General features: G+C 42.0%; 1 protein-coding gene across 11 annotated transcripts in view; it reads right to left on the reverse strand.

Moving 5' to 3' along the window:
* Positions 1–24,224, reverse strand: part of UNC13B (unc-13 homolog B) — a 219,320-nt gene that overhangs the window by 13,494 nt on the left and 181,602 nt on the right. For 10 of the 11 annotated variants that reach the window (XM_075447135.1, XM_075447133.1, XM_075447134.1 and 7 more), the window contains 8 exons: positions 24,106–24,202; positions 23,151–23,294; positions 22,935–23,012; positions 21,878–21,955; positions 14,684–14,772; positions 11,345–11,497; positions 8,596–8,719; positions 1,511–1,567 (listed from right to left, as the gene is read on the reverse strand). In XM_075447135.1, coding sequence (XP_075303250.1) covers positions 1,511–1,567; positions 8,596–8,719; positions 11,345–11,497; positions 14,684–14,772; positions 21,878–21,955; positions 22,935–23,012; positions 23,151–23,294; positions 24,106–24,202 — 820 coding nt within the window. The remainder of the gene's footprint in view (positions 1–1,510; positions 1,568–8,595; positions 8,720–11,344; positions 11,498–14,683; positions 14,773–21,877; positions 21,956–22,934; positions 23,013–23,150; positions 23,295–24,105; positions 24,203–24,224) is intronic. The other variant, XM_075447131.1, reaches the window with a different exon arrangement.

The raw sequence follows: 24,224 nt of genomic DNA on the forward strand, positions 1-24,224 counted from the left end.
CTGTGCACAAACTTGTCCTCGTGACCTGGAAGGAGAAACGCACCAAATTCAGAGCTCTCCCCCTTTGACACCAGGAGTGCATGTAGAAGGCAGGGATGTCTTCTCTTCCTCCAAATGCTAGGTTCTCCAGAAGTTTTTGAAAGGGGAAGGGGATACTCACAGGAGAAGGGAGTCACACTTGGAGGCTGTGGTCCAGCTCTCACTCTCCCAGGCTGGATACAAAGCTCCCCTCTCACCATTTCTCCCACGGAAGCAGCACAGAGCATTGTAAGCGCAGGAAGCAGGAGGCGGTGCAGTCATCGGGAGCCACCAAGTCACCAGGGAGGACAGCCTGGCTGTAGGAGTGCACGGGGCCATCCCCCAGCACAAGCGACAGCTGTCCTCGTGGGGAACCGCACTGGAGGGTTTATGTTATGTCACTGCTAACTGCTATGTAACAGCACCAAAATGCAGCTGGAGAAAAGCATGTGCTTCTAATGACACGCCTGCACGTCCAGATCACTTACTCGTATCACTAATAAGCACGACTCTAAATGAATTGTGTACTGCACTGGCTCATAAACATGTGTATGTAAAACGTGTCTGCTGGGCAAGGGAAATAGACAGGCATATAAAGACAGCTGTAATACATGCGCAAGACAAAAAAAATATACAGGAAAAGACGAATGCATTTTGAAATGTTACTAATCACTTAGCAGAACGCCCTTTGCTGTGGGACAATTTCCCTGGTCACACTCCAAGACAGAGTTCATGTTCAGCTTCCTTGCAGCACAGTTTGTGCACTGTGACACCTCAGATTCAGACCTCCTCTTGCACAATACCGGTTTTGTAGCACAAGTCAAACCACAACATCGTGCAATTTGAATGTTGCAAGGTGTCACTGTTTTCGTACCGTTCCTGTCGTGACCAGTGAATTAATGCTTAATTGGCTTATGATGAGATGGCGTGCACTTAGTAATGCTCATGTCATGCACTGTCACGTCACGCACTGTCAAAACACATCAACATAGCCTTCATGCTAAATGCCAGCTTGCCTGTAAAGACAGCCCACGCAGAAGGAATTTACAGACACAGGCTCTCTTCCATAAGCAACAGTTATTTTTGTAACAGTTCACATAATTCATCAATAGCTAGCACAATCATCTTTCCTACCGATATCTCATTACCAGGAGCACACAAGTGACTCACTTTTATACATGGGGATATACAGGAACTGGCCAGATACTGAGATCTGCACTTCTTTCATTTTAAATTGATATACCAAACTGATCACTGTTATCTACAGAAGAGAGTAACTACTTCGATGATTAAATCCACAATAAAATTTAACAATTAATTTTAACACAATACTAATGTGAGCAAAACGCAAAAAGCACATCTCATGCATTTAAAAGCATTCTTCTACAACTGCATTCAGCAACAAACCACTGGAATCACAAGACATGCTGCACGCTACTACACTTCCATGCTTACACACATGGACATTAACACAAGCCATGCAGAGCAATACCTTCAGCTTTGACAAGTGTCCCAGTTCCTTAGCAGCACTGAAAATCAACTGTGTGCCCTACGATTGCAAGAAGTTAGAAAAGAAAGGAGAGGAAAAAAAGATTATGAACAAGCTTTGCATGTTTTTCCTTTGAGCAAGTCAGTTCACAGCTAGAACTTTACATAACCACCCCAAGGCCAGTCACAACAGCGTGATTCCTTGTCAGTTTATTGCCTAGTATAAACCCTGGCATTTCCGTGGATACCACACTGACAGCTATTTCAGAGCACAATATTCTGCTAAGTGCTTCACTCTTGCTTACAGCAGCCATCCATTTAAACAGGAGGCACCTTCAAATGGGTTGCACAGGCAGAAGGTGAGAGCAGTGCATCTCTGTAGAGAAGCAGAGCCCAATCAGCAGGATGGGGGTAAGCATACATCAGATCAGAAGCAAAATTAGATCCGAGCAGTTTTGGGGCGAGACATCAGCAAACAAAGTCCAATGAATACTACAGCATTGCTTTTACACGTCAAAAGCTTGGCAACGGCTCTTCTTCCCCCACTGTTTGTTACAGATGCTGTATGAATAATGAAAAAAAAAAAAGGGGGAAGATAAATCCCAATGATGGAAAATCTTGCTTCAAGTCACTTACACTGTAGTATAATGATTTTTACATACTTTCTCTGTGATAGTTACAATAAAGATATTTTTCCTTTTCCCCACCACAGCATTTCTCTGTTTTGTAATATTCCTTTTGCCTGGGGAGTTAAGTTCCAAAATTTAATGAGAAAGCCAAAAGCAAACAACATGGTTCTCCAGCCTCTTATCCTTGAGATGCTCTATGGGGTGTGCTGGAATTAATTTTCTTCCACTTCACTCCTTTTCATTCACCGAATCTTGCCTTTTTCTTTAAAGAAGTCACAACTGCCTGTCACTCCAGTTGGAATATAACCCCAGCCGACCATAATTCTGGCTATGAACTGTGCATCTATCATATCATGAACCTTTGCCCTCCACTTCAGCACTCTTAGGCTGGTCAGACTTGGGCTGTAGGACCAAGTCAAAGCTGCGGGTGACTCCTCTTCCCTATCTAAACCTCTCCTCTATTATCCCTCTTAAGAATGCCTTAGATATACCAGAACAGCTGCCCTCTGAAAGATGATCTTTGGCTCTCCTTACTTGTAATCGGTCATTAGAGGCTCATATTAAAAGTACGTGTGAATGTCACCACAGGTATCAGTTGAGCGGATGTCCCAGATGAACGCCTGAAATAAGCTTCCAGGGACAGACGCTGATGGATGGCACATTGCAGTAGGGTCTTTTTGCTCAGGAAAACACTTGGGAGAAGATGAAACTCATCTTCTTTGGGGGCTGCTGGCTCCATGAGGACCACAGCTCCCCAAAATCTCCAGTAAATTTAATTCTCCTTTCCACAGCCCTCCTTCCCTCTCCTCTACTACCCTTTCTCATCTCAACAGTGTTTTCACCCTCCCACCCAACCACAACTGCCATGACCACTCCCCACTGTGAAATCCCTCAACACGTAAAGAAGCAAGATGTAAACCCAGAATTATTATATTGCCCCTGCCTATGCCACTCTGTTTCCTTTGCTGCCTTCTTTGGTATTTGTTGGCTTTTGAGGCAGTACTCTGTGGAGCAGGAACAACCCCATACATATATTTGCAGAGGAGACTCTGGTAAAAGGGTTCTACCGCAAAAATTACTGCCGAAATAATATTCTTCTTTTTTAAGATTAAAGTTAGTATCAGCCCCACAGATGGGTTCCCTTCAGCAAAAAAGTGTCTTTATACCTGTTGCTAGAGGTGGCAGATAGCCTTTTGCAGAAGGAAAGCAGGCAAACCATTTACAGCTGTAAGACTGGAAAGACTAAAATCTGTTTTAGGAACACTGGACAGCTTCTGGCCATTAAAACAGCAATCCAGAAGTGAATTTTCAGATGAGATACTTCAGTTTTGCCAGCATCAGAAATTTTTTCAAGCTGAAAGACTTTGTGACGAAATCACAGACAACCTCTGGATTTGCTCCATCTGCAACCATCAATAAGCCTCCCTGTTCCTCAGCCTTGTATGTTTGTTGAATACAAATCAATACAGAATGAACATTATTGACTTCATAGCTAAGCAGCAGTTCTTCATAATTGATCAAATTCACAACTGTTCAGGGAGGAAGAAACTACAGGCAAGGACAATGAGTCCATAAAGAAAAGCTTCTGAAATGAGATTGTACAATGCCAGTATCTCACATGCAGTGTTAGAGTACAACTCTCTAAACTGAAAGAGTACAAAATTCTCTGTATTTCCAGCGAGTGAGGTTGAACATGACTGGACACCAGGAGCAACACAGAGATTTCACTGTGGGCCAGACCAAATAATCCACCAAGGGACACAGCTTCAGCCAGCACTCTGGTATCCAACAGATGCACCTGCTGTTCTGTACAATTGGTTACGAAGTTTGACTTATGGGTCTTCAAACTTCAGGTTTTCATGCCTGTTGACCAAGCAGAAAAAATCCCCACATTTTTGTAACCTGAATTTTGAAAAAATTGAGTGAGCAGTCTCAAAACACTCTAACATTAACATTTCTTGATCCAATATTTTCAACTTTCATTGCACACTGTTTTTAATTTAAATCTGAACAGCAGCATTAACTAGCCTAGGCACGTAGTCGCCCTGCTGCAGGCTTCTAAAGAGGGCAGGTTGGTAACACTGAGCAATACCCAGTGATACGCTTCAGGGAACAAAGCTGCTCAGATAACTACTCCCCAGTTCTTGCCTGCTAAGAAAATCCTCATCAATCAGTGCCAGTCTCTGTCAATGTGTCTGCAAGGAGAAGTTATTTTACTGTGACATTGAGTTTATCATCAATGCTGGTAACATCTAATGAAAATCTGGACAGCTCCTTCCTCTGCCAAATGGCATTCTTGTAAACAAGGTGCTATACCGCCTCAAAAAAGTTTTTTATTCATGGAAAACATCTCACAAAGCTCTACAGACAGCACTTCTTCCAGGTGTGCCTCTAGGGAATGAAAAAAACTAAACTTAAATATCAGGTCGTTTTGAGAAAAGCTGCCTACAATGGAATTGATTAAAATGTCAAGGATGGAAGATGAGGAAAAATTAAGTCCTTATAATGAACTGTTTCTGCCTAGCTCTGCGGCAAACACAGCTGAAAAGGGGACAGACCTTAGTGCTGGTTTTCCTGGTCCTTCCCATGAAATTAGTTTCACCTTCCTAAACTTTCTGGAAACATGAAAGACATCTATAGGCCACACCACAAAGATTTTATATTCCTTGTTAATGGTCTGACTGTTTTTTTCCCCTCAGTGAAAGCATTCAGAGAAGGGTCATCAGCTCACTCCAGTCTAATCTGCTAGAAGCCAACAGCACTGTACTGATTTATATTCCAAGAGGCTCAGCTCTCACAGCTTAACTGTCCTGCTGCACAGCTGACAAATTTAGGAAACCAAAGCCTACTGCAAATCTTCTGAATTCCAGTTCTCTTTTGGAAGATGTGTTATTACTCAGGCTTACTTTTCTGAGACATACCAGTACAAGGAAGTTTCATCTGGTATTGTACATTCTTTCCCAGATTTGTTTAATTCCTACATTCAACAACCATGAGATCTGATCATTTATTAGCAGCTTTTGAGTTAATTAAAAAACTTTATCACCAGGCAACGCTCACTACCTTCCATTAAAAATCAAGACTATTTTTTAACTGTTGTGGTGTATTAAAAATTGAGAAATTAGGCTTAAAAATGGGGACGAATAAGGGAAAATAATTACCTATCAATACAGAGATATGGGCACATGTGCAGTTCACAGACCATTATTTCATTCAAGGCTAAGAAAGCTTTCCCCTCATGGACTTTTTCACTCCTAGGTAGCACAAGGGAGAGGATTCACTTAAACTAACACAAGTTAAGAAAGGTTTGGAAAACCTCTTAAAACCACACTCTCCTTCACCACAGACTAGCTCTGGAGAGATGCTGTCTGCAGACGAGCCTGAAGCAACAGCCAGATTGGAAGTCATGTGTAAAATCTGCCCACAGCTTAAAGAAAATTTTGTTTGTATCCCAGACCACACTCTCACCTAGTGAAGAGAAGTCTGAGAAGTAGAAAAGCGGCACAGCAGGAGCAAGAACAAATGGAGCCTCATGTGAATGGCTGCATTGCACTGTGTGAAATAAACAAAGCAGAGGTTCCAGAGGAATCATCTGTGTGTAAATTAAGCAACTCTCATTGACCTGACTAGTCACTGATGGTACGCTATGGTTTTGTCCTAAGCAGCAAAGGAGAGAGAAATGTATAACTGATCTGTTAATATCCCCAAGCATTGCGCACTGAACCTCAAAACAAGGATTGCCAGAGAGCTGTGTTTGCATATCCGCTCATCCAAGACAGAAGGTGTTTAATTAAATGTTGATCTTTGCTTAAAAATAGTGAGGTGTGAACTGCTTGGTGAGTTACTGGAGATCATGTTGCTACTAATCTCACAACCCACGGGCAGTCAATGCTCAGAGAGGTAGAAGCCACTCATCTGAAGGTCATTAAGGCACTGGCAGCTCAGGTCGTCAGAGTGGGAGGCTGTAAAACTGCCTCATTCCCACTGCATCCTCCATGAGCAGTAGCTGACTGCTTTCTCACCTGAGCTCTGCCCTACACAAAAATCTTCCAGAAGCAGCAGAGAATGGAAGAGCAGTGCTCAGTTTTTCTTCCCTGTGTAAAACAGGCTAGGCTAATTTAAGTGGAATAGATTGGTCTGGAGAGTAACAGGCGTTAAAGCACTGTGCAGTGACAGGGTCACGTAAGTGACAAGCGAGACACTGCTGCATGTCGAGAAGCACACCTGAGTATGCTTTCCATGATCACCATCAAAAACACTTTTGCACCTCTATCAATTTTACAGAAAGGAGAGAAAATATTCCATAAAAAGGACTTATTTCTACCATGAATATCGCCTACTTCTTAAGGGCTGCAGAGGAGTTTTTAGGAGGGAAACCCTCATCCAGTGGTCCTTCAAACATGCAGAGACAGCACCAGGACTTTCTACTGCTGAGGGCAGGGAGGACAGAGTTAACAGTGCCTGGGGCTGTTTCTGAGTCTGATGCCCTTTCTTTTAAGAGAAAGCAAGATTAGATAAGAGATGCATGGTAGAGAAGCAGAATAGCATAGAAGAAGTGCTGCTTCTGCTTATCCTGCCATCCCTGAGTTTTGCCTTGTTTTGCTCCGCCAGCCTTCACTACTAGGATGATGAAAATCTGGCGGTGACAGAATAAATCACTGTGTCCCCAGGCATAGCTGAAGCAGTTCTTTGCCCCTGTTGCCCCATCTAGCCTCGCCACAGGTTCCCTGCTCAAGGACTGCAAACGAGGCCATTTTAATCATTGCATTGTTCACAACCGCCTTTCTGAAACAGTGACTCTTTTCCAGTTTGGACTAGTTCAGCCTCCTCACAATAATAAAATTGATTAGACGGCTAAAAATCCAACTATGAACATTTTGCATTATCTCAGAAAACTGAGGATGCACTTCATTACACAAAAAGAGCTTCTCAATTTGAAACTGAAGTGATGGCAACAAGAAACTCCTTGTACAAAAAAACCTTGAAGTGGCATATAGCAACATCCCACAGGTTGGAAGAATTGGCTAATCACAGTTATTGCTGCCTTCATGATACAAGCACTGAATCACTATTCTACTCCGCCTTTAAAATTTAAAACTAGCAAGTATAAAGCTCAAACAGCTCCTCCCTGGTTCTCTCTGAGGCCCTTGATCTCACTGCTTCCATTCTGAAGAGGTCATGTTAATGCTGCTCTTACATGATGATTTTAGCACCTGTCCCCAAAGACTCCTTTTTAAAGCAATTCAACAGAGGGAAAGAAATTTCATCCTCTTAAATTTAAATGGGTTTCTTCTCTTTGATAAATCAAAAAGGCAAGCAGAAATGATTACTCCGAATCTGAGCTCAGAGCAAGCAGTCTTTAGCAAATTTACACCTCATGCTAATTTTATGCTTAGTAGGTATGACAGCACATGGTATCTCAGCAGTTTTGTTTAAAGTTTTCTTCATCAAGGCCAGAGGCAAAGGCCTTCCCTCTCAGAGCAAGAAACACCTAATGCAAGCTGTAGGTTTGTGTCAATTCTCTGAACACCGCAACCCAAGAAGTCCATTCAAAATATGTAGGCAACTGCTGAATAGTGAAAACCACTATTGTTCTTCCCACTTTTGGGAAAAAAATACATCAGCATAAATTAGCCACAGACCACAAGTTTACTCCAACACAGAGACAAAAAGAAGTTCTGGAATATATCCAAATAATAAGGTTATAGCCCAAACTTCACACTGTTTCCAACTGGGTGTCATCCCCCAGAGCAGCTGGGTGTCTGTGACTGGCATTTAATCAGTTTCTGTGGTTTCTCAAAATTGGGGAAGAGGTTAATCCTCCATTGTTAAAAACATCACTACATTCGTGGCACATATTCATCCAGCACATCCACACAGCTGAACAATTACATAAAAGACTGCCTTTGAAGGCAAACTATCTGGACCTGCTTCCAACTCCCCAGTATCAGAGACACAGAAATCATGCCAGCCCATACTGACGTTAAAGCCTTCTGGGGGGTAAAGCAGGGCGTGGTGTAATTAAAAAGCAAGCCCAAATTAACCACTTCTATATAAGGGAGACATCTGACTAACAGATGACAACAATTAGGCAAAAGTGTTTACAGGTGTTGATCTAACACTACGAAGCCAACACTAACTGCCCAATAATCCCATAGACCCACTTCTCTTCAAAGGACTGCAGATCCCTGGTCGGTGCAATCTGACATACTGGATGGCAACGCCCTTTGGATCATGGATTTTGAATTGTTTTTATCTAGAGAATGCTCTGTATCTTGCAACCCTACTAGAAATAGAGCTGCTCTCTTACTTTACTAGGTTACAGGCGTATTTTTCCATCCTCGAGCATGCCGCATGCAGACAAATTACCTGGACAGATGACTCATTAGGTCAAGCAGACGAGTTAAACAGGCAATGGCAACACTTTCTGCTAAAAGTCAGAAAGAAGAAAATGCTTTACCGTATGGTCTGTAAGAGGAGGCAGCACAATGAGCTTCTCCATGGTATTCATTACCACCCTCCAGAGCTCTTTCAGCACCCGTTTCAACACTGTCTTTTCACACACAGTTGCAAACAGTGTCAGGCTGCAGGGAGAGAGCAAGAACTTAATAAGTTCACAGAATGCTATTTGCAAGGAAAAAGGAGATGTATATGGAAGAATCGGTGCCCCTTTCAAAGCAGGCTGTCATAACAATTGCTTTAAGGGTAAAAATCTTTGCTTTTCATAAAGTACAACCTGTCTTCACCCTCAGAGTTCTACCACTAAAGATATCTGCCAAAGGGGATTATTGACATTTCTGTCTCAATCATTTCTAGTTATTGACGTAGGGATTACAGAAGATATCACTAAGTTATGATGGTTTGGAATAGTCCAAATAAGCGCAGGTATCATTGAACTGGTTCCCTTTAAGATAATTCCTGATGCATAAGGTTAACTGAGTATATAGGAAAAAGTTACAAATATAGAATAACAGGTTTAAACTTGTCCTGGTTTCGGCTTGGATAGAGTTAATTTTCCTCTCAGTAGCTGCTGTGTTTCAGATTTAGTACCTGAAGAGTGCTGATAAGACTCCTGTCTTCAGTTGTTGCTATGAAATCAGGACTTTTCCCAGTTTCTCGTATTCAGCTAACAAGCAGGCATGCAGGAGCTGGGAGGGACCACAGCTGGACACAGAGCCTATCTGGCCAGTGGAATATTCCATACCATAGACATCACACTCAGTTTGTGATGGGGGTTGGCTGGGGGGAGGAAGCTATCGGCTCTTTTTGTTTTCCACTGGTTCAAATCTTGTCTTGTCCCGGAGTTTGAACTTTTCTAGGAGTTCGGGTTTTTTTGAGAGTTTTGCAAAATTTTCAAAAATTAGTGAGTTTGGTGTTCCACGACTGTTGCTCAGGGACTGGCTGCAGATCGGTCATTGTGTGGTAAGAAAAACTGTATTCCATATAGTTTGTTTGGCATATTCATTATTATCATTGTTATTATAAATGGTATTATTTTTAGTATTATTGATATTAGTAATATTTCCTTTGTTGCCTTATTAGACTGTCTCTATCTCAACCCACAAGCTTCCCCTTTTGTCTGTTTCTCCTCCCCATCCCAATGGGGTGGAAGAGGAGAGGTGTGTGAGCGGCTGCCTGGTGCTTAGTGGCCAGCTACTGGGTTAAACTATGACAAACTTCAAGGGGCTATTATAATGATTTTTGTTCAATATCTAAATTAATACTTCCCAGACTGTTATGCAGAAGTTCCTGCACAGCTTCTGACAGCTGCTGAAGTCTCTAAAACTTCCACGTCTATAACCACCTTGAAGCATTTCTTGCACTCCTCTGTATTTTGTTGCAACTGCATTCATCACCAATCATCTGCCATATGTTTATTCACTTTTACATAAAGAAGTTCTGCTTTGTCTCCCTATTTATTCCCCCTTTATTATTGTACAGGCTATCAAAAAGGCCAAGAAATGTTAGATTCTTCTTCAAAATGATTGTTGGACTTTGGCATTTACTGATCACACTGGGAGAGCTACAAAACAGGAACTCTGCAGCCAGTAGCAGTGCACAGGCAATAGCTGACTTCTACGTTGTGCAACATCTTCTCCCAGACTTACCTGCCTCCCATAACTGGTTACACAGTAAATAAACAAAACTGAACAGGGACAAGACTGATATAAATAGGATGCAGAAAGCATAGAAAAAGACTCTCCTTCTCTAAAAGAGGAACAAAAATAATCCAGGCTCAGATTATCATAATCAAAATGACTTGTTCCACAGCTGGACCAAAAGCCCACAGCATACCAAGTTCCCAGTGATATAAAGGAAGGTGGCTTCTCAGGACTCTTGAAGGCATGCATGGAAAACATTCAAATGAGAGGGCTTCTAGATGTAATGATTGCTGCAGAGAATCACTTACTACATAGTGACCCAAAAGAAAGATGGGAAAATCAATACAAATAGCAACAAAAGAAATTAGATTTTACACTTGTAAAGCTTCACACCTCTTGCAGCATTTATTAAGAAAATTGCTGGCCACCCGTTTCAAAATAAAGAACTGCAGTGTGTTGGCAAGAAGTTTAACTTCTACGAGTAAAAACTATTTCTATTTGTATATCAAGGCTTAGCTGATGAGAATTATGTGCAGTTAGCCACAAAAAGTCCCTGTACAGCTGAATCATGCTGCATGGTGTAAATGGCAACAGTTAATTAAAGCAATGGATCAAGCTTATATACATCACATCGTTCAGAAGCTTAACTTCTTAGTCAGAACAGCACCAGGTATGACTAGAACACACATGCTTAACATGACTGGGATGCTGAGTGGTATATGTACGAAGTAGGTAAGTATGGTTTGCAATGTTTGCTAATTGGCTACAGTACAATTTGTATGGGAGAAAAAAAAACACCACAGCTAGTAAATTTAGAAATTCAGTCTTTTCCACTACCTGATCAGCAGTGTGTTTTGCTGATTGCTACAATTGCCAGAGGGAAAAAGGAGAACTGAAAGTGTGGCAGGCACTGAATGAAGGCTGCAGAGGTTACCCATGTCTTGAAAGTGAGGCAGATATGGGAAGAATAGCCATTAATTCTTCCTGAGAATTTGGAGGCCAGACATCTCAAGAACAACCTAAGAACGTGGAGTTATTTCTCCTTCCTCTACCCTGTTCCCAACCTGATCCACTGTACGTGTAACACATATCTGAACACTCGCTTACTTTCCATCCAGGAAATCCATCAGTGGCCTCAGGACATTATCCGCATCTTGTGCAACTGTGTTTCTGGCATTAGCAGCAACATTCCCTGTCCCTTTCACTTGGCAGAGGATATCAGACATTTGTTTGACACACTCATCAATACGAGTCTGAAAGCTGAACAGATAGGAGAGAGGGAAAAACGTGATCATCAGTGGCAGAGATCTCAGCTCTTGTACTTAAGGTAAAACACTGCAAGTCCATAAACCATGCACTCAATTACACACTGTTCCTCTCCGACATTTTCTGCTCTTTCCCTTTCTGTATTTGTTACTAATGGGCATGCTACCCAGTTCCTTATGCACGTCATCCACAGACAGCCTACCACTTCTGAACACAAGACACAGTCACACTTGAGAGGAGTTTGTTCATTCACCTTGCAAAACCAAATGATCCTTTCCTGATTTCAAGAAACACTGCTATTCTTAGCTCAAAGCACCCTGCTGTATCTGTGCTTTCTACACAGGGTGCTGCACCACAGAGACTGGGATATAGCATCGAGCAGCAGCCCAGTGCCTGCACAGCTCTGAGCACCCAGCAGTCCATCAGCAGTAATTCAGTTATGACCCATGATAGGCTAAGTCTTTACAACAATAGAGATAGCCTGAAGGCAGGCACCAACTGAAACCAGTCCACTGCCATACAGTCCATGCTATATCAGTGTCAAAATGGGATGTAGGGCTCAGCTGTGAAATGACCAGTGTCCCTGTAATGAAGTGACGTGCAAGCCATTAAAGCACAATTACTTTTCCATCTTCTACTGCTAAGAGAAGGTTCCAAATAAAATAATACAGTGGTTAAAAATGCTGAATAGATCAGCAGAGCTGTCAACATATCAATTCATCGCATAAAGGAAAACGCTTTAACATTTAAAAAAGCAGTTACTAACAACAGACAATATAAGTGACATTTTGCTGTCCACTAACAGCACAGAGGTTTGAAACCAGGAATAGAAGCCAGTCCTAGGAGCTTGGGTAAAGGTTTAAGAGCAGGAACACAGGTTTGGAATTCAGCTTTATATTTCCTTAAGTAGCCTGAATTTCTGTTGTGTGAGCCACCTGGGACCATCTGCGGGTTGGGTGCTAGCACACAAACCCTCTGTCCTGTGGCTCCCGCCTTTCTTCTCCACCCTGTCACCCCTTTCTTCTCCTGCACTGCCACGTCCAGCCTCACAGTCCTTCTTGCTCACTTCTAACCTGCCTCTCACTGGAGCAATTCCAGAGCTCTTTCTCTATGCAGCCTTCACTTCCACTTTCCCCATGTCTAGGGGAATGGCTTGCAGCAGCAAGTTGTGGATACAATGGCAGCTTAACCACAGACATAAGTCACATCAAATAAAATAGTACCAACTATTTCTGTACTGCTGACAGTCCCTGTTCTGATAGAGGCTAATCTTACCCCACAGTTCTCCCAAATACTGTATCAGCTGTAGGACCCTGCTTCAATATGCTGTAAATCACTAGCCAGGGGATAAAAAAAAATAACAGAATCCCTTAAAGGGTAAAAATTAATACAAGGCAAAATTGTCACCAATTATGAAAAATGATAAATCAGTTACTGTGGCAACAGGTGCACCTGAAAGTGAAGCTTGTATAGATGTACAGCTTAACAGGAGCCCTTGGCAGCAGCAAGATAAAAGACCACCTCACCTATGCTGTCAGTCAGGGCCTCTGCTCCCTAACACCCGCAGGAATTCCCTCCTTCGCTCCTACAGCCTCCAAGAACAAAACAGCAGCTAGCCTTGTGTGAAGTATAGACGCTTTCAAGGCTCCTTTTCTCTGTGATATCCTTTAACGCACAAAATGCTTCTGTGTCCAGATATAGTCTGCTCTCAGCACAAAGGTGGTGAGGCACTATGGATGTGCGCTGCCTTCCCAGCAGGCACAGTGATCTTACACAGTTGAAGAAAAGTTAAGATCTCCATCGTCAGGGGTACACAGTGTTGTAGGAGCAACTGTTTACAGACTCTGCACAGCATATTGCAGATATCTGTCTTACCTCCCACATTTACATCCTTTAGAAGATCCTTCTTATACAGTAAACTGCAGCTCTGCTTTTCATTGCCTATTACTGTTAAGGAATGAGTGAAGCCTCTGAGCCATCTGACTGGCTCAATTTCTGGCTGGCACATCTCTCTAAAACACTGCCTGGTATGTACGCTGATACTGAATAATTCCTTTAAATCATATTTGCAAATGTCAAGATTGTACCCTAATTGTCTTGTAGCAGTGACACCATGGAGATAGGTTTCAGATAACCAAATTCACCCCCTAATTACTATTTCTCACTCATCCTCCATCTAATTATGAACCTTATCGATTCAATGCAGTTACAGTCTGAATTTCTCAACGTCTTGCTATAGCATCCATTACTAGCAACAGGAACTCCCCACTTAGCTCTGTATGCTGAAATCCAAATAGTCACTGAAAAATCCCACCATGATTTTTTGGTTATCAGTACTGCAAATCTGTGGACTGTAGGAGGCCACATTGGTACAATTTGCTTTATTCCCCTTGCCCATGTTTCACCTATACTACAGTTCATGCCTGCATTAATCTTGTTATAAAGCCCAACATGAAATGAATAGGGTTTATAATCAGAAGTGGTTGTTTCTTAAGATCAGTTGGGAACCTTGTATTTCTAGAATTTGCTTAACTGGTACCTTTTATGGTTCACTACAAAATTGTTATGAAGTTGAGCACATTTTTATCCTCAGGTAAATAGTAACATGATTTGCAATAAAACTTAATTGCCATGAATTACTCTGGCAATATTTTAAAGAGCTCCTCCCACTAAAACATTGGAAAACACCATTCACCGCAACATTAGAACAAGTCAATATCAAATTCTAAACCTGTTTTCTTCTTATGCCAATATTCACTTAACAATCAGAAACCAGTCAGGTGTTTCATACATTTAGAGCAGAACGCTTAAACAAGAATGTTGCTTCATAAGTTCTAAGCTGGAAACTGCTTTCCAAGCAATAAACGAGCAGGCAATTCTGTTACTGACAAGCACTACTTACAGGGAAAAAAAGAAAAAAAATCACTCTGTAATTCAAACACATTTCACTGTTGAGAGATCCCCATGCTACCTTTCTAAGCAGCGTAATATAGAAAAGAGAGACTTTAAAAACATTTCTCACTTCTCTAGATGGTCTCAGTTTTTGAAAGGCTATGAATTTATGACAAAAAGAAAAATATAATGCACATGACATGAGTTTCTTCTCTCTTCTTAACCTGACAGAATTAGATTAGACAAAAGAAAGGAATGCTTCAAGGACAGAGACCTCATTATACTCACCTGTTACCAAAGACTGCACTCAGCTCATCCAAAACATTGTTCAGCTTCACCTGGAGCTCTTTGAGATGGTCACTTGCTTCTGCATCCAACTGTGGATGAAAGAAGAGCACTTAGCTTGAACTCAGAGGGCAGTCTGCTGTCCTTCACGGTGCTTTTGTTCACTGCCAATGCCACTCTTAATAAACAGGTGAACTATCATCACTGGACTCTGCCAGGTAGGATGCTCTCCTTCACTGCCTGCTGCTGTTACAGAAGCTGTGAAATCAACAGATACTCGCACAGACAGCAGCAAGTGATTTCCCCAGGATCCAATACCCTCTGATACCCTTCCTGAAATTGTAGACTTGGGAAAGAAAGTGTATGTGAACTCCCTGCGGCCAACAGAGTAAGCAGGCTGAGAAATTGTCAAGCACCGTGCATTACCTTGGGCTCACGGGTCATTTCACCACTCTAAGCCTAGAGAGAGACAGGGCTTTTCAGACTGGACATTATTTACTCATGTATTTCTCCATGATCTTGAAAGATGCTATCTCACCTCCAACCCTGCTGTCAGTATTCAAGCTGAAGACTGACCCAGCCACTGCTTTCAGATGACTAGACCCTAGCTATTTTGAAAATCTGGCCACTGTACTGTGACAAGAACTGTTGTGCACTGTTCACTTTTGGAAAGCATAATGTCAGCTATGGGTATTGAGCACAAGTAGCTCTACTCTCACATGGAGCCAGAAAGCTTTTTGTACACAACTGTTCAGAGAAGACTTCACAAAACAAACAAAAAAAGTGCCCCGAGCACTACACAGATGCTGCTGACACCTTGGCACATTATGGAAGAAAGTGCTTGCTCCATTACTATCAGCCTAAAGCCACCTGTTTTTACATTCAACAGTGCCCTGTAATCCAGCTGTAGTCATCCCTCCAGCCTCAAAAAGAGCCACTTCTGAGCAATCTGCCTCTGTGTACACTTAACAACTCAGGTTGAATGCTTTGGGATCATTTGCTCTGAAAAAGTAACTTGTAAAACAGATTTGCCTTCATATGCAGGCAGGCAGGCTGCTTGTAAAACAAAAACCTTCCAGAAATGTTTGCATTCGGCATTCACAGCTTCAGCCCTTACCTCTAAGGCAGAGTATTTACAAATGTAATGAGCCAGATGCCAGTACAGTGGTTAAAAAATCAGTTTAGGTTTTTACGGTATAACCACACATGCAGGTATGCAGGATTTGAACATGACAGGAGTTCCCACTTCTATGTTCAGTGCTGAAACCCTCTTCATATTCCTTAACATCTGTCAGAGAAAGCCAAGCCTTAGGGGATTTGGATTCTGATCTGCTCATTTTTCTGCTGTAAGCTGGCATGGAAAACTCACTCTGTTAGGCATTTGAACCTATGCTAATGAAACTCCCGAATCAGAATTTTTAAAATAACTAAAAAAGAACAAGAAAATGATGATTCATTACATCTTATAACTTTCGCCATTGCTAACACTGATTATTTTTCCTTTATTAAAGTGAATTTGTATTCCTACTACCTTGTAACTCCCTCGCTCTATGAAGGCAGAAGAAGCTAATGTCATGCCAATCAGCAGTCACTCTAGCCAAGCTCGTAGGTAACAAAACAAAAACAGCATCTGTTGGTGGTGGTTTGTCTTGCCTCTACATTAATCCTTCCCTTCTCCTACTGCGTAAAGGGCCAATGAGCCACAAGCTGATTGGTTTGCTACCTACAATTAATGGCACTGAACAGTCCTCTGATTTTGGCCATTTCTGGTAGATTTAAGGCAGGACCTGCTTTTGCAGATTGAAAAAAAAAAAAAAAAAGCCAGAATAATTTGGCACAAGACACCTGTTCCTCACTATTTACTTCTACTTCTTTATAAGCTAGCAGATGCATGGCCTAGAGGATGTTTGAGGTCAGGATCGACAACTTATTGCCCTGGTTCATGAACAATGCAATTAATAACTTGGTTTACTGTGAGACAATGCTTTGCCAAGGGGATGAGCTCCATTATCTGTAGCAAGGAACTCTCTCTTCTCCAGAACATCACCTCACAGTTCTCTGGGTGCAACTGGCAAGACAGCTGCCCAGATTTAACATCAAGGTGCCCAGCCTTACCCTCAGGAGGAAAAGCCCTGGTGCAGAGTGTTCTGGTTCGGTACCCACCAAGTCCTCTGTCATCCTAGAAAGGCTGTTGTCTTCTGAGCAACTGCTACTACATAACGAGGAGTCCACATAATACATTACTGATCGTTAATGCTTAGGTATTCGCATGTTTTGGCTTGAAAGTAAATTTCAGGGAATTACCTGAGTGTGATTTAAGTCCATTAGGAAGGTGCCAGTAGGCGTGTATTGCTGTTTCACACATACAAATTACGCATCAGTTGCAGAGTCCCTGTAGCACGCGGTATAACTGCAAAGTATTCTTCGCCAATATGGTGAAGCACTGATAACAGCACTTAAATGCAACAGCGTATGTTTTGCTGTTGTTGCTCAGCCAATTAATTCTAAGCATATCAGCTATCACTGATAGCAGGAAATGGTACTTGGACTGCATGATAAATCTGGCTGGTAGAGTACAGCAGAAAGCAGTATTAGGCTGTTGGGTCACTGCCACACGTCACACCCAGACCATTTCTACCAGAAGCTGGAGCTCAGCAGGCTTATGATCTCCATTCTGTGGGTGTATTGGGTATGATTCAGAGGAAGAAAGCTAATGAAAAGTTCTCCATGCAAAACACAGTACCCATAATGAGGCAGCTTCTGACCTCTGAGCAAATGCTCCAATTCCAAGTGGAAATAGTGGCTGTCATGGCCATAGTTCTGTATTTGAGACTAAATGTGCAAAGCACAAAACTGAGGTTCAACCAGAGAGGGAAAAGTTAATCCTGTATTTACATTTCAGGGAAGAAAGCAGGGCCTTGTGAATTTCCTGCAAAGATTTGGGACTTGACACTTCAGAGAATCCAGGCCTTGAGGTCTCATCTAAGTACATTCAGGGTTGGAACCTGAAGTTCTCCGCTAATCTGAATGGTAGCATTTACAGCATAGTGCTGTGAACGCAAATTTAGGTTGATCTTCTCCTGCTTCTGTCATGGATGAAATGGAACCCTTGAGTCTAAGAATGTGCCGTGATGGGCTTCCAAGATTTCTAAGAGATGGCAGTAGTTATTCTTTGGTTTTTAAACACACTGGTGAAGCGCAAGTAACCAGAACTGGAAGGCTCCTCTGTAACTGAAGAAATACAGCTCTTGTCTTCTAGAAAGTTGAAGATGTTAATGAATTCACATCCTAAAGTCAGAGAACCTGTGAAATCTTCAGGTCTGATCTGACATCAGCTGCTAAAGAATATTGCCCTGCTATCCTATTTTAGCTTTATGCCAGTTATAGAGTTCATCTGGCTCCAGCTTAAATTTGCTCATTTCCGTTTTGCCTCCCTCCACTAGCCCCTGGGAGCTCCCCTCTGCAGAGGTGACCGTGAGGCAGGGAGCTCAACAGATCCAACCTCTCTTTAAGTAATCACTTGGACTGCATTTTCATGCATCTCTCCATTTTCCTAGAGGATTCAAGCATAAGGAACCTGCAGTGCTGAATCCAAACAACAGCTGCCAGCTTCTCAAACACTAGGGGGGCCTTAGCTATGGCATGTGAGATGCTAGAGAGGTGCAATTAGTAGATACCACAAATCCTTTCAGAACATTCCTATCAAGTCTTGGCTCTTCCTAAGCTGCCCTGCAATTTGTTATTCAGGTGGCTAACTTAGGATTTAAAATGTGGGCTAACCCTGGCTGAGCATTAAGAGGAGAGCTTCTGCATTAATTGTACAGATTAGCTTGAAACCAAAGCCATGAAAAGTGTATGATGACAATCTGCTGCTACTCAGCAGCTAATTCTTTCAGTTCCCTAGGCAGTGCTTGTCTCTGATACTCACCCCACATGCTTGACTTTGGGGAAAAAAAAAAAGTGCAGAAATGTTTTAAACTAGACTTCCACAACACATCTAGACTCTAGCAGTGGGCAATGCAGTACAGCATCTTTTATTTTCAGTGCCATGAGCTCATAACTTATGAAAAGCTAAGCAAAATAACGGACTGCAGAAAGCCATCTCTCTCAAGCAAAATGAGAAAAGGCTTATTCTGTTGTCAAGGACAGCACACAGAGCAGGCTGAAGTCTGCAGTAAAATTGCAGAGGTGGGTAGAAAATGCAGGTCACATTAGGTTTTATTAGATAATGTATGAATAAATAAACAAACGGGTCCGAGTTCAGGCAAACACTAGCAATGAATCCATATAGCGCACTTTAATACAGAGCTAAATTACAAACTCCATTCTGTGGCTATATTGCAGATGATTCAGAGGAATCAAAGGTTTCAAAAAGTATGCATGTACCCAGTTCCTGTCCACGACTCACCCCTTGATTCCACTGTTCATTGTGCTTTTAATGCTACCTGCCACTCCATAAATGCTGCCTTTCCAAAACATGCTTAAGGAATGCCTGAGAATGCTACAAAGCCACAGTGAAGCTGTTTGGATCTCATGTCATCAACATAGCTCAGTAGGGAAATAAAAGAATTAATTATAAATCCTAAAGTATTAATTATAAATCCTAAAAATCATTTAAGATACTCCTTTCTCTGTGTGTGTGTGTATATATATGTGTATGTATATACATATGCGTTGAGATCTCAAGCACAGACCCAAGAGAATCGCTCCACACAGAGGTCTCAAGCTCTGCTGCTGTCCTTACTGTTTCTGACTAGTAATGTTCACAGACCATGATACCAACACATTAAACCCAGAGATCCTGGGCAATTTTTGCCCTCTTTAGTGCCGTCTGATTACTACAGTTGGAAAAAAGAATGAGAAGTAGGGGGAAAGGTACCATTCCTCATCTGGGGGAAAACAAAGTAAAGGAAGGCACCGTATCTAGGACCCCAATCTCAAGAAATAGTACTGGGCAAGCACTTCTGTTCCTTCTTCTGCCATTACACTGCAGGGTGACTATGGGTGAGCCCTGTCCCTTCATTTCTGTAGGAGTGTGTTTTGGATCTACTGACACAGAGCACTAGGTAGCAGCAGTATTTCAAAGCTTTCCACAGTTGTGCAGTGCTGCAGCTGTAGATGGAGATGGATCTGTGAATCAGAAGCAGATCAAGCCACAGGAACACAGTAACTGAAACCAGTCCCCAAGTTCTGGCTTCACACATAGTACATCTAACATACTTGCCACAGGAACAACGTAATATTTGGTACCTAGTTCTCAACACCACCTTTGAGAACACAAAAAGGTGAACAGTTCAAGATGACCAGGACATACTACTATGCTACACTCTAACTCCCCCAAGGAAGCAGTTCCTTTTTGGGTAGAGAAGTCAGGACAATGCTTACATTTGTGCAAGCTACTGTGTGATGTATAGATGAACACAAATCAAATCTGTCACAGAAAGTAAGAACTGCCCTTCCTGAAGGAGAGGATAAAACCCACAGATGCATTTCCAGCAGCATGTTTGTCTACGTGTCCTACTTTCAAAGCTGTTGTCTCACCAATTGTTTCTCATTAGACAGGTTCAATCTATGTTAGAAAAAGTACTGCTCAAACTAGGACAAGACCTTGTTTACTCTAGCAAAACAGAGGACCTGGCAGCTTTAAAATCAAGAAGCAAAATACAACATAGTCACCAAGAGGGAAAACCCTGGTGATAGCAAATAATGCAGGCACCTAACGTAACACAATTTATTTCTTGTGATCAGCAGCAGTCTAATGAAGTGGACAAGCAGCATTTGAAAAGAAAAGAAAAAAATCACTGCCAAAAAACAGCTTCCTAGCGAGTTTGGCAGGTTTCTTCCTGTGTGTTTTATTGCTTGCAGTCTGTGTTCCTTTCCCTTTTTTTCTTTTGATTCCACTGTGCAGGGGAAACAGAGGATTCATCACCACTGTTCTACCTTACCTATACCTCCTGAGGAAGGTTTTAAAGAGCACAATGCAGAGAAGAGGTCTAGGCTAGGAAAAGTAGCTGACAGTCTCCATAAACACTTTTTCTCTCCCTCTATTTAACATATTATCAGGTGCCATTTTCAAATTTCAAGTGGTATTTTCAATTTGAAATATAGGGAAACCCTACTTATTGGTCACCACTATGGAAAAAAGTAGCAAATCGATTACTTAAGAGAAATTTAGTTCACATAGATTAAAAACTTATAAACCACTTCACAAACATTTCGTCACAAGTTTATTTTTTCCTGAAAAATGAGCATTTAGCTACCACTGCTATTACAGCTGTAAGGAAAGGATATAATTCTAGGTCTTGACATAGGGCTTAGAAATTAGGATTGCTGAGATCATATGTAAAAGAATGACAGCAGTTTTCCTTGCATCATGGGGTAAATCCGTTTGTTGAGATTTGTGCCACTTCATAGAATTCTGCCCCTGAACACAAGAAAATTTTAAACAGTAATACAGGCACAAAACTGAGTTGCCCATCAGCAAAACTGACTTTCTGCTTAGCATACAGGTTACAGCACAGGCTCTACCACAACACAACCAAAGACAATGCACTTAGGCTTTGAAAATAATTTTCTCCTAACATCAGTAGCCTTTTCTTCATCTTCCTGAATCTTGAAAAGCAATGAAAAAAAAAGAGAAGAAAACAGATACATGGATTATATCAAAACAGACACAGTTATCTGGGGGAGGAAAAAAACTTATTTCTGTAAAAATGGCCATCACCAGTCAAAGAACAAAAACTAAGATATTTCTATTCATGGATACATCTGAGTATCCAACAAGGCATGAGTACAGAACTCTTCTTTGCATGTCTGCAATATATTAGATATTGGACATTTAATGACACAGGTACTGTCCCACATTTATGTGCCACATAAAATTACTTGATCTCAACAGTCCTCAGACCTATCTGTCTTCAAAGCTGTGAAACCACCAGCCATGCCCACACCCAACCCACATCAGCACAGCACACATCCTTCTCTTTCCTCCTCCATGCTATTCTGTGTCTTGAAACATTCACTCCTGCATTTTGCTGAAACTCTTCAGGCATGGCTGAACCCTCACGCTTCTTATATATAGTGCCAGGTGTCACAGGGCTCTCCTTATGACTGCAGTCTGCAAGTACCAATATGATGCAAAAAAACGAGTAACAGTGCAGCAGGAATAAGTAATACTCAGTTTCATAGTGCTCTCACCTCTTTACCACCCATGGCTTCAAACATCTTCTCTAGCTGCACCCTCAGCTGTTGGATGTTATTCATCAGGATGCAGGGCTGAAGCGACAAAAGCAGATGCCTTGTTACCGCTCAGGATGCCAACACATTTTGACTGGTGGTACAGTCTGCGCCTCAACACCTGTCCCCAAGTACCACCAGATCTGAGAGTCAAATGAGAGGCAGGGCATGCACAGATTTCAGCACTCAAACCCTAAAAAGACAAGTAAATTTTTTATCCAGCTTGAAATGGGATGGCCCATTCCAGAAACCCCAGATCAGGGAGATCTCTGCTGTTGTATTTTCCTCCTCAGCTTTATGACAAACGTAGAATGTGCTGACAAGGAATCAGTGTCAGGACAAGGCCCGACTCTCTACAGCTACTGCCATGCCCTGCAAGAGTCCAAGCTGTGTCACCTTCAGTCTCTTGATGCTGCAATGTGCTACTGTGAATGGTGTACATCCCAGATCAGAAGGGGAACTGCTAGCCAAAGCTGCATTCAGAGACACATTCGGGTCCTGCCAGGCCAAGCCTGAGCGCAACAGTCAAGGGCAGCCTGAGTAACAGACACTTCCCTCTGCAGATACATCCCCACTACAGGTGTTGGAGATAGCAAAACCAGCATGGGACAGACCAAGGTTTCAAAAATGTAAGGCCATGTTTAATACACACTTTTACCAAATTTTGGATTAAATAGCAAGATTGTTAGATAGAGACAACAGTAAACTAAGAGTGCTGCTAAACACCAGATCTACAGAGAAATCTGTGCCCTTTTTTTTGTCACCTCTGTGACACACAATCCAGACAGGTAGAGTTAACTTCAAGGAGACTGACAGCCTCCAAATCATGCAGATCATCTTAAGGACCTAGTTTTATTTTGTGGCCAAGACAGCATTCAAGCCACAAACGCATGCAAATGATGATAAAAACAATACTGAACAACATGGTCAACGTGGTCAGGTGCAATGGGAGAAACTTGGTTTCATCAGGACAATTACGTGATTCCTCAAGGCAGAAGAGAAGCTCAGCACAACTCACCAGTTTCTCTTTGGAACAGTAGGACTGGAAGCTCTTGGAAAGGATGTCAGCATACTGCATCAGCACTTTCCCAATAGTCTGCAAAGACAAGATGTAAGCACTGTTACTCATCCTCTATCATGGCAGGAGAATCCCAGGCAATAAAACCAAAAAAAACACCACACTGTTTTGCTTCCCACTAAGGGAAGATAAACAGCTGGATGTTGAGGGTGTTACCTTAGCAAACCTCCTATTATAATGAGCAACAATGACAGGGTCAGGGCACTCCAGCTTCTTAATGATCTCAAAGCTCTGATTGAGCTGGGTGAAGACATCCACCACTGAGCAAGAGAACAGAGCATGCTCGGATGTTTGCTGGAACTAAAACAGAAGTACAAAGAGTCATTCTCGAATGCAAAGATCTGAAATACACCCATTTCATGGGTGTCTCCATCATCTGCCCTGTTGGAGGCAGAACAACTTTGCCAAAACCTAAATCTTCCTCATTGTTAGTCAAAGGCTCTCCAAATGGCAGAGTGAGGCTAAATAGCCATTTCTGTTGGATTATAGGTTTACTGTCCTTCACCAACCATGACATGACAAGCACCAAGGAAATGCAACAAGATGCAGAGACCCTTAACGAAATGCATGGCTTGTCTGTCAGTTGATGAGGAAAACAGGAAAGAGTGAAGAGCTCTCTTTAGATTTTTCTTCAAATTTAGATATTAAATAGAAAGCTTACATTAGCATCACAGACTACAGTGCCAACAGTCACTGCACAGACAGGAAGGCTTTTGCTCTCCATTGCAAATACTCAGCAAATTAAGAATAAGATTACTCTGTCAATGGATTAAGGTCACATTCTCACTGCATGGCTAGGTACATGCAAAATGCCTTATATTTCAATTACATCCCACAAACACAGAGAGATGAAAGAGCACCAAGCTGATGGCTGACAGATTAACAGCAGCAGAACAGAACAGACATAACTGAATGATATGCACCTTGCTATTAAACAAAAGTCTGTGACCTGTAGAGAAACATCCTAAAATAAATGAGTTTCCCAGTTATTTAGCAAGCAAAAAGGGCTGCATCCTCCATTTGTATGACAGCTGAATTTACAGTGTTGTTATTTGATTCTGGGCACTGAAGGATGCAGCACCAAGTCCTCCACTCAGAGTGACCTACATACCCCATCTTTTTTATCTCTCTCCAGAGCACCATGCAGGAATTCTAAGGAAACATCTTCATTTTCATCCAGCCACTGCATCACAAACTGCTCGAACCACCTGCAGAAGGGACAGGAAAGAC

This window comes from Opisthocomus hoazin, chromosome Z, assembly GCF_030867145.1.
Source record: "Opisthocomus hoazin isolate bOpiHoa1 chromosome Z, bOpiHoa1.hap1, whole genome shotgun sequence".
NCBI classification, from domain to species: Eukaryota; Metazoa; Chordata; class Aves; order Opisthocomiformes; family Opisthocomidae; genus Opisthocomus; species Opisthocomus hoazin.